We start from the raw sequence: 11,600 nt of genomic DNA, 5'->3' as shown, positions 1-11,600 counted from the left end.
CTGGAACCCTACTGGGGAGACAAACAGGCTTAGTAGTTGGAGTTGGTGATGCAATCTTAAAATAAATAGAGTTAATATCCCCAGCCACCGAATTAAATCAAGTGCAAGTTCTCCTTTAGGTTTTGTATGTTGTGAATAGTACAAGGAACAGAACCACTGTCATATAGTAAGTAGGTAGGACACTTAGTTACAACAAAGACACAAGTAGACACATTTCATATTTCTAAAAAGCATTCAGCAACTTTATGAAGTTACAAATACAGAAAGCCAATAAAATAGCAAATATAAATAAAACACGGCTTCTCTATCACTATGTACATAAGCAGACAGACATTTTGTGTTGAGACCATGAACCAAACATGTTACATCGGAGTGTATGAAGATATTACTGTGTCAGCAAATATAAGTATTTATACGTCTGTGTTTATAGAGTTCCTGTAGAAAGTTAAATCTATACTTACTGTAGCAAAAATGAAAATCTTTGTGCATAATAGATGTTGCATAGATGTATAGCTGGTGTGTAGAAATATCTGTACTGAACACCAGATATATATGCTGATGTGGGACATTGGTCTGAAGATGTGTACACTATTATTCTTTGGGAAAGGCAAATTATCAAAGAGCAGCATTTGACGAGTAACAAGGTGCTCAACACCAGTAATTTAGCTCTAACAGGTTAAATACATTCTATAGAAACTTAACATAAATTAACATAGCAACAATAATAGTACTAATTATTTACTCCTATACTAAAATTACAGACCTCACAAAATTGGAACAAAGCTTGTGCTTTTTGGTGGCACACATACAAAAGGGGAGTGTGCCTGATGCTTCTGAAGTGGGAGGCCACCCTCCGCCCACCCCTTAAAAGACCTATAATTTGCTAAACGCAACAGTGGTAGCTGTGCGTGGCACCTGCTCTCCCTAGTAAACGAAGACGGACTTCCCTAATTCCCAGCAGTTGGGAGAAAGATGGTGATTGGTGGGATAGTGCCCAATATCCCACCTATACAGGACTATATAGGACAGCTGGGGGTATGGAATAAACAATTGTCTATAACATGAGGCTCTGAACAATATGGAGAGATAGTTTATTGCTTATGTTTAATCTTAGGCGAAATCCCAAAGAGCCTTATTCCTATCACCATACTGCACAGTCCTGAAGTTTGGTTACAGTTTTCAAGTGTTGCAGGATATAATGACTACTCTTATATGCCTCCATTTAAACATTAAGTGATGCAGTATTTACCGGGGTATTTATCAGAGTTTAAGACTCTTCTAAATATGAGGAGCTTTGTTATATTTTATTTGATTGGAAAAATAAGTCCTAAAATTTTGTAAGATTAAAGGAACTGTTTTTCTCTGAGTCACAGTGATTTTATAATCAGCTAAATATGCCCATTCAGCCAACTGTAGATAACGTTTAAAAGGTAAATCCTCCTTTTTATTTTCTAATGTATTTCAATGTGGAATATTTGCATAATTCCCAGGTCACATGCAATTGTTTGTACTATTCTGTCCTTATAAATACTCAATGGGCAAAAAAGCACACAATTGGCCAAAACAATGCTGCACTGCAGTTGGGGCAGATGTAACATGTGCAGAGAGATTTAGCTTCAGGTGGGTTATATTATTTCTGTGCAAGATAAATACTGGCTGCTTTTGCATGTAGCCCTCAAGAGTTTTATTTTTACACTGCAATTTAGATTTCTGTTTGAACACACCTCACCCAAATGTAACTCTCTCTGCACATGTTACATCTGCCCCACCTGCAGTGCAGAATGGTTTTGCCCAGTTGTGTGCTTTTTTGGTGTGCTTACAAACCTGAATCAGGACCAATATCATTAACCTCGATTTTCTAGTCTCATCTCACTTAACACCAAGCAATACCTGAGCTGAAGAATGAATTATTATACTTTTGCTGACATCTCTCCCTAATTTCTTATACTTAGCCCTAGGATACCATTTATCTTTAGGAATGATGTACCTAATGTGCTTTGAAACATTCGTTATCCACTGCATTTGCAATTCAATTTGTCTGCAATCACAATCTGGTCTGGAGACAGAGCTGCAATCACAATCTGGTCTGGAGACAGAGCTGCAATCACAATCTGGTCTGGAGACAGAGCAGTATTAAAATGTGTAGAGGTTTCAAAGTGCAGACGCCACACACCAAACATGTGGGAATGCTCCGTTACTGACATCTATGCAGAAGAGTCTTTGTAAGAAGTCGGATTCATGCTTAGACTAGCCACTAGTAACGAAACATGAAACATGGTGCTGTGCAACACTGGGTGGCCAGTTCTATTTCCTTTGATCTATCCTACAAAAAATAAAATAATATTGGCCTATGTACATGTTTTCCTGGTATAGGCGTAGTCAAATGCATGCAAAATCCCTGTTGATATGGGCTGTATCCGGGATTCTGTTCATCAACCAGTCCAGAGGAGTGGAGTCTATAGCAGTGAGGATGTAAGAGGCCTGTAACAAGTCTCTGTACAGGTATTCACTTAAATCCTTCAGCTCCTCCACCCTAGCGCTGGCCCGCTTCCCGGATCCTACACGCTACTGCAGTGATAAGGGCGGCTCCTTTTCCGCTGCCATCTTCAGACTGTAGAAATGTCACCTCGCACTTTGGGGACAGTTCTTTCACAGTTTGATGCATGATGGACGAGAAACTGCAATGAAATGTAAAAACAACAGTTATATACAGATTTAGTCCTTCAGGTCTGTAATTTCTGGTCTGTCCCTGCAACGCTGTCTACAGATGTTTGTCTGCCAACTTGATTGTATTAGACCATACTGTCATGTCACTAAAAAAGTCGCCCATCCCCCAACTAAATCTTATCACAATAGTCAGGCATGTTCGAAAAACATGAATCTGTCCATGTTGGGGCAGATATGATATTCTTCCAATAGGGTTTCAACGTGGTGTATGGTGATCAGCCGAGCCCAGTTCTCCGAAAGTCGGATTGGACCTTACGCTTTGTCACCCACTGCAAAGGTTCTATGCTTTACCATTTTGCCCTATGAGAGAGCCAAACCGCAGGGTAGATAGGGCCAAGTGAATGTCTACAAGTGGCCGTGTGACAGTGCTGACATCAGCTAAATATCTGTGATGACAGATGCACCGCGGGGACAGGCGAGTAAAATAAATGATCCATTTAAAATTAGTCTTTATTATTTCACATGGTAGAATTGTGCTGATAAACAGGAGACAAATGCACTTTAAAGAACTCTTACACACAACGTGATTTTTGCCTATTTTCTAAGCGATCTGAATAGATCGCTTAGAAATGAAGCACAGATCGTTCCGGGTGTATGCCCCATAGCGATAGCAATGCGCGGCCCCGTGCGGTGTTATCGCTGGCTCATATTATTCAAGCATGCAGGCAAGATCTAGTTAGATCACCTAGCATGTGCATAAAGAACACTGGTTAGCACAGATCGCTGTGTGTATAGTGGTGTATAGCGATGTGTGCTCAGTGATCTATGCTGACCTAGAATGCTTAGCTCACAGGCACAAGTCATCCCGTGTGTACCCAGCATTACAGTGGTATCTAGCAACATTACAGTGGTATCTAGCAACATTACAGTGGTATCTAGCAACACCACTGTGCAGTCTCCATTTCTCCTGAGCTCACACTTGTACAACAGGAAAGTAATGCAGCCTTTCCTGGACATGTAAAAGCATTGTTCTTCTTTTGTACATTAATCCTCACTAGAGACTGTGCCAATGACTTACTGCGGGTGAAGCTTGTAGAGGGTGCCATCCACGCCCACCGTGACCTTCAGGGAGTCCAATGCTCGATTTTCTCGGATCTTGTCAACTACTGCAGCTACACCAGCCCCGCAGAACTGAGCGGCCCTCCGAGCCACCACTGTGCACACCTCCTTCACAATGATACTGTCATCACATGTGCTGTCCAAGCCAAGGTGCTGGAGGATGGAGCGCACCTGCAGCAATGCCAAGCGGTCACTGCCAAGATAAGAAAAGCAATCCAATAAGGGAAAGACATTAAACACTTTAATAGCATAGGAGCTCGGCGCTCTGGTCATCATAATCGTGCCTTAGTGTTATACTGTAATAAGTACCAAGATATTCCACTGTTATGTACAATACTGGAGACACAGTACACGCGCACTGATAAAAAGACAACATACATTGAGAAGGAAGTAAGAGGGTACTGGTCACTAGAGCTTACCATCCAAAAAGCACTGAGGATTTTGTTTTCTTTCTACAGCAAAACCAGTAGTTATAGAAAGATGTGATAATTAGCAAAGTGACTTTATCTTCACTCACCTCTCAATCTGAGACAGGAATTTGGTTTCAAAAATGCCCCTTGTCTTCAGCCTCTCGGAGATCTTTCCACGGAAGAGGAGCCCACGCTTGGTAAAGTCTATCAGAACATTCCTGACAATCTCCCCCAGGTACATCCCGCTGATCATCTTTTCAAACCTGCAGCCAGAAGACACCTCGTTAGTACATCATACAGATATAAATCCAGATAATCTGCTCAGGGCTTCCCAGTGTCTGAATTTTCCAGGACAGTCCTTTTTCACAAAAAATATAACTCATAATACTCAGTTACCCAGTATTTACAATTCTAATGAAGCCATATTAACATGACAAGCTGGATAGAACCTTACAGTGGTTTGTAAATGGACATACAATATCATACAGATTTCAGGTCATATATATGTTACAGTTTTCTTAATTTTAAAATGGTAGGAGCCTACTTGGCAAACCATGGATGGGATGTAATGAAGTCCGGGGGTTAGCTGGCATTCCGATGAACTCGCACTTCATTACGTCCCGGCCTTCGTAATCATCCTGACGCAAAGACCAGAGTGGTTTGCAGAAGCTGACACTATTATACACAAAAACTGAGTATTTTATGGCGGCTCACTAAGCTGAAGAACGGATTTGTTGTCTGTGGGATTTTGGATATAGGAGCAATTTACCTCTGTTTGCCAGGATTAAGGGAGAGTTCATCCACAGCCTTGTCAAACTCTGTGCGGAAATCTTCTAGGCAGTCATTATCCCCGAAGGCTCCCCACTCCATGTTGACGCACATTCTACCTTCCTCGCCGTCCACCAGCTCCACGTTCCTCATCTCCTCCATGTAACAAGCATTGCTACCAGTACCTGTTGTGCACAAGTAAACCATTCATGTCATGATCCTGAAGCCTTCTGTAATGACTATTATTATGGCCACCAGATCACAGTTAAATAAAGAGCTAAGGGCCAGGACTAAACATAGAAACATAGAATTTGTCAGCATATAAGAACCACTTGACCCATCTAGTCTGACGTTTTTTTTTTTTTTTACATTATTTTTATCTCTAACCTTATTTGATCCTTATTTCTTTGTAAGGATATCCTTATGTCTATCCCATGCATGTTTAAATTGCTCTACTGTCTTAGCCTCTACCACCTCCGATGGGAGGCTATTCCACTTGTCCACTACCCTTTCTGTGAAGTAATTTTTCAGCAAATTTCCCCTGAACCTCCCCCCCTCCAGTCTCAGTGCATGTCCTCATGTCCTATTGCTTCTCTTCATTTGGAGAATGTTTCCCTGCTGAACTTTGTTAAAACCCTTGATATATTTGAAAGTTTCTATCATGTCCCCCTTTCCCTTCTCTGCTCCAAACTATACATATTGAGATTTCTTAGTCTTTCTGGGTATGTTGTGTGATGTAGGCCATGCACCATTTTAGTTGCCCTTCTTTGTACAGTTTCTAATGTATTAATATCCTTTTGAAGATATGGCCTCCAGAATTGAACACAGTATTCTAGATGAGGCCATACCAATGACCTATACAATGGCATTATTACTTCTTTCTTTCTGCTGCTGATTCCTCTCCCAATGCAGCCAAGCATCTGACTAGCCTTCCTCATTGCTTTGTTACATTGCTTACCTGCCTTTAAGTCATCTGAAAAAGTGACTCCTAGATCCCTTTCCTCCTCGGTAGTTTCCAGTATAGGTGGTCATTCCGAGTTGTTCGCTCGTTATTTTTCTTTCGCAACGGAGCGATTAGTCGCTAATGCGCATGCGCAATGTCCGCAGTGCGACTGCGCCAAGTAAATTTGCTATGCAGTTAGGTATTTTACTCACGGCATTACAAGGTTTTTTCTTCGTTCTGGTGATCGTAATGTGATTGACAGGAAGTGGGTGTTTCTGGGCGGAAACAGGCCGTTTTATGGGTGTGTGCGAAAAAACGCTACCGTTTCTGGGAAAAACGCGGGAGTGGCTGGAGAAACGGAGGAGTGTCTGGGCGAACGCTGGGTGTGTTTGTGACGTCAAACCAGGAACGACAAGCACTGAACTGATCGCAGATGCCGAGTAAGTCTGGAGCTACTCAGAAACTGCTAAGAAGTGTCTATTCGCAATTCTGCTAATCTTTTGTTTGCAATTTTGATAAGCTAAGATTCACTCCCAGTAGGCGGCGGCTTAGCGTGTGCAAAGCTGCTAAAAGCAGCTTGCGAGCGAACAACTCGGAATGATCACCATAGTGCCATTAATACTATATTTAGCTTTTGGATTTTTGAGACCCAAGTGCATGATTTTGCATTTTTTGGCATTAAACTGTAATTGCCACACTCTTGACCATTCCTCGAGTCTACCTAGATCCTCAATCATTTGTTTTACCCCACCTGGTGGGGTAATGTCACCAATAAAGATATTAAAAAGCACTGGTCCAAGTACAGATCCCTGGGGTACTCCACTGGTAACATTTCCCTCCTATGAATGCACTCCATTTACCACAACTCTCTGTTTTCTATCCTTCAATCAAGATCTTATCCAGGTACTCCACTGGTAACATTTCCCTCCTATGAATGCACTCCATTTACCACAACTCTCTGTTTTCTATCCTTCAATCAAGATCTTATCCATTCAATAATCCTAATATCCAATCCAAACTTTCAAGTTTATTTAGCAGTCTGCGATGTGGAACAGTGTCAAAAGCCTTACTAAAGTCTAGATAAACTATATCCATGGCTCCACCTTTATCCATCACTTTAGTCACACAGTCAAAAAAGTCAATAAGATTTGTTTGACATGATCTCCCCCCAGTGAATCCATGCTGTTTGGGATCCTGTAAATTGCCGGATTTGAGATAATCTACAACTCTTTCTTTTAAGAGTGTTTCCATCAATTTCCCTACTACTGATGTGAGACTCACTGGTCTGTAGTTGTTTGCCTCTTCCTTGCTTCCACTTTTGTGCAGTGGGACTACGTTTGCTCTTTTCCAGTCCTCTGGAATTACTCCTGTAGCTAATGACTGATTGAATAATTCTGTCAATGGTGCTACCAGCACCTCTTTAAGTTCTTTTAGTATCCTTGGATGTATCCCATCTGGCCCCATAGATTTGTCCACTTTCAGCTTTGAGAGTTCTGTTAGGACCTTCTCTCCTCTGTAAATGTACTTGTGTCATTTTCCTGAATATCCCTGCAACTTAACTGTGGCCCCTTCCCCTCTCTTTCAGTAGTAAATACTGAGCAAAAATAATTATTAAGATGATCTGCTATTAAATTGTCTCCCACAACAAGACTCCCAGTGTCTGTCTTTAGTTTTATTATTCCGCCTTTTGTTTTTTTCCTTTCGCTTATATACCTAAAAAAAGTTTTGCCTCCTTTACCCACTGACTGGGCCATTTTCTCCTCAGCTTGTGCCTTTGCACATCTGATTACCTTCTTAGTCTCCTTCTGTCTAACAAGATATATCTCTTTGTCTTCATTATTTTGTGTCTGCATCTTTTTTGCTTTCACAATATTTGCTACTTCTTTTGCAAACCACACTGGCTTCCTTTTCCTTGTGTTTTTCCTAACACTTTTGATACAAAGGTCTGTTGCCTTTAATATTGCACATTTTAATCTTTCCCACCTCTCCTGCACGGCTTCCAAGTTCATCCACTCTGCTAAAGAATCGCTTACACATTTTCCCATCCCTACAAAATCAGCCTTCCTAAAATCCAACACCTTTGTTTTTGTATGGGATGAGTCAATCTCTGTCTTTATGCTGAACCATACTGCTTGATGATCACTGGATCACAGGTTTTCACCCACTTTTACATCCGATATTCTGTCTCCATTTGTAAGTATTAAGTCTAATATAGCGTCTTTCCGAGTGGGCTCCCTCACTAGTTGGTGGAGGGATGCTCCCTGAAGGGAATTTAAAATGTCCCTACTTCTAGTGGAACTAGCAACAGACACCTCCCAGTTTACATCAGGAAGATTAAAGCCTCCCATGATTATTACCTCTCCTTTTAATGCCATTTTAGTTATGTCCTGCAATAGGCACTTGTCGAGTTCCTCTTCCTGACCTGGTGGCCTGTATATCACGCCAATACGAATAATCGACTTTTCCCCTGTTTCTATGGTCACCCAAAGGGCCTCAGTTTTTTCTTCAATACTTTGTATTAAGGTAGTATTTATGCTTTTTTTTACATACATTGCTACCCCTCCTCCGATTTTTCCAATTCTGTCCTTCCTAAATAAAGTATATCCCGGTATAGCTATGTCCCAGTCATGATTTTCATTGTACCATGACTCTGTAATTGCCACAATGTCTAGATCATCCCTTGTCATTTTTGCAAATAGTTCTGGGATTTTATTTCCTAAGCTCCTAGCATTTGCACACATAGCTTTTAGAGTTTTGTTTGTGCTTTTTCTGTTCCTAGCTATGTTCTTCTCTCTGCCTATTTTTATTTGGTTTTGATCTGCATTATCTTCTGTTGCTGTGGATATGCTTCCTATTCCCTTTGCCTGCAGAAACAATACCTCTGTGTTAGGGGAGCAGATTTCTTTATTCTTGTTTGGTTCACTGCCCCCCTCTGTTAGTTTAAATAAATAAGTCTAACTCAGTCATATCCTATATATGTATATCTGTGTAAAGTCATTCGGACAGTGTTCTATCTTACCGACAATCAGTCCCATTTCACAGCGCGGGTCTTCATAGCCACAAGTCATCATTGTGCCCACTGTATCGTTCACAACAGCCACTACATCCAGGTCAAACTCCTATAGCCATTAAAACAAAATTGGAGAGAAAAGTGTCATGACAAGAGCATTCGTCCCAACACTCCATGATGGTAATTGGGTTGTGTCTCCTGGATTCAGACGTGGACTGTGTTCTCCAGTGATTCTACACAATGTGTAACATATCACAGATATGATCACATATCACACACTGGAGCATGTTATAAAGTAGCCAATAAAAATGTGAACGGGGGACAGTAAAAAACACAGTGTAATTTTTCTACAATGTTGGTGACAAGTTGGTGCAGCAACAAAACATACAAATTTATCAAAAATAGACATTAAACATAAAAATAATGTGTACATTAAATGGGGGCCCTGAAAGTAAACATCAAAGCTTCTAAAGGGGACTGGTCCCTAAACTCGGTCCTCAATGTCTTCAAGGTCTGCTAACAGTACAGGTTTTGATGATATCCATGGCTGAGCACAGATGATTAATCAAACTGATTGAGGTACTAAGGCCCAGATTTAGTACCAGCCAATCAGCTCCTAACTACCATGTTACAGACTGCATTTGAAAAATGACAGGAGCTGATTGGTTGCCACTTTATCACCGTATTTATCACTCTACAAGGCTTGATAAATATGGGCATAAGTGTGCCCAAGCTTAGTTATCCTTAAAGCTTTGACCGTTAGGGTGCCTTGAGGACCGAGTTTGGGAACCTCTGAGTTAAGGTGTTGCCCATAGCAACCAATCAAACTCTAGCGATCATTTTATATAATGTACAAGATAAATGAAAGCTGATTGGTAACTATGTGCAACACTTCCCCTTTTCCTATTTAGAAGGTTTGATAAATTGAGGAAGTCATTTTACGTTTCATAATATGCATCAACCATATTTACAGAAACCAGTTTTGTAACAGCTTCTGTTCCCTCTACTTTTCTGTTTTATTACAAGTTATTTTATGTTGAAAGAAACAACAACAATGATGTAACAATTATTCTAAGGAGACCGGTCCCTCTGACATAGATGTAAGCAAACATTGATGGGGAAATGTATCAAAGCTTGGAGAGAAAAAGTATGGAGATATAAAGAACTAACCAATTAGATTCTGTCATTTTACAGGATGTGTTTGAAAAATATCAGGAGCTGCTTGGTTGGTACTTTATCTCTCTCCAAGCTTTGATACATCTCCCCATTGTGCCTTTAACTTTTTATGCTACAGAGTACTTACCTCTCGTCTGTGGATGGCTTCTTTCAGCAGGTTTACCACATCTTCTCCTTCACAGCCAGACGCATTGAAGCCTTTTGTCCACTTTAGAAGAATGCCCTACGGACAAAGGAAAAGCAGGTTATGAATGTCAGTGAAGAAGAAAACTATACATCCATAGGGAAGCACAGAGGGAGGCTAAAGGTGCCAGTAATTCGTATCCTACTGATTCAAATACAATCAAATCTACAGCCCTGACATTACAACCCTTGCATTGACCCCATTTACACTATAAACAGGGTTTGCTATGTATATTATACAGTATCTTGTATATAGTAATGTACAGTATGTACAATATACGGTATACTGTATGTTGGAATATGAATGTGAAATCTACCATTTCTAAAGGTATACATGCCTTTAATACAGTATATATGTAATATGTGGTGTGTGTGTGTGGGGGGGGGGGGGGGAATATACATACAGTATGTGTCGGCACAGTATAAGTGCAATGTTCATGAACTTCGTATTTATACATGATTGACAGGATATAGGGGGTAATTCAGTCCTGATCGTAGATGAGCGAAAAAAAAGCACATCTACAATCATTTTCTCTGACATGCAGAGGGACGCCCATCACAGGGCAAGACCGCCCCGCATGCCAGGTCCTGACCCCCCCATACATACGAAAGCAACGCATGGCGGCGATGTTTTCGCATGGTTCGAGTAGCCCTCTGCCTACGCAGCCTAGCTGCAAAGGCAGGCGGCTACCCGCCATGTTTTGGGTAGCAGCAGCTGCGTGTGACATCGTGCAGCCACCGCAACCTGCTCCAGCAATGGTCCGGACATGCCTGCGTTGTCCAGACCATGCCCCTTAAACGGAGCGTTGACGCCCACAAAATGCGGTGTCAATGCCCTTTTCCAGCCCCCTGCAGGTCTTATACTGCGTTCTGAAGAGAACGCATTTTAGGACCTTGCACATGTAGCGTACCGGCATATGTGCATGCGCAAATGGGCAAAAATCGCTTCATAGCATTTTTTACACACTTGCGACAGGGTCTGAATTAGGCCCATAGACTGTGACTTGTCACAAACACTGTACATTCTGATGACCGTACCTCATCCAGGTTGTTCTGGTGACAAGGGAAAGAAAAAGTAAATCCCAGAGGCAGCGAAACTCCTTTCATGCCCATGTACTCCAGAAAATCAGCAATGCAATGTACTATGTGGTCGAAGAGCTGCAATGCATAAAGGGATCATCAGGATGAACAAAATAGTTAAAACTGCAATGATCTGTGGTAATTTCAGGTCTACATGGATTTTAATGCAATGACTGCAGTAGTGAATACCCAGAATGCCCTGCCACAGTGTTGCTGTTAGAGTATGCTAAAACTGTGGAAAGAC

The 11,600-nt window shown here is 41.3% G+C and overlaps 1 protein-coding gene across 1 annotated transcript in view; it reads right to left on the bottom strand.

The window, feature by feature from the left end:
* Positions 1–213: 213 nt before the first annotated feature.
* Positions 214–11,600, bottom strand: part of LOC134936833 (hexokinase-2) — a 91,938-nt gene continuing 80,551 nt past the window's right edge. Inside the window, exons 12-18 of the mRNA XM_063932107.1 lie at positions 11,315–11,434; positions 10,221–10,316; positions 8,927–9,026; positions 4,966–5,149; positions 4,304–4,459; positions 3,746–3,979; positions 214–2,678 (exon numbers count right to left, since the gene is read on the bottom strand). Of these exons, the coding sequence (XP_063788177.1) occupies positions 2,534–2,678; positions 3,746–3,979; positions 4,304–4,459; positions 4,966–5,149; positions 8,927–9,026; positions 10,221–10,316; positions 11,315–11,434 (1,035 nt within the window). The 3' untranslated portion in view covers positions 214–2,533. The remainder of the gene's footprint in view (positions 2,679–3,745; positions 3,980–4,303; positions 4,460–4,965; positions 5,150–8,926; positions 9,027–10,220; positions 10,317–11,314; positions 11,435–11,600) is intronic.

The sequence above is a fragment of the Pseudophryne corroboree genome, chromosome 6, assembly GCF_028390025.1.
Source record: "Pseudophryne corroboree isolate aPseCor3 chromosome 6, aPseCor3.hap2, whole genome shotgun sequence".
NCBI lineage: Eukaryota > Metazoa > Chordata > Amphibia > Anura > Myobatrachidae > Pseudophryne > Pseudophryne corroboree.
This window is presented reverse-complemented; position numbering and strand designations above follow the sequence as displayed.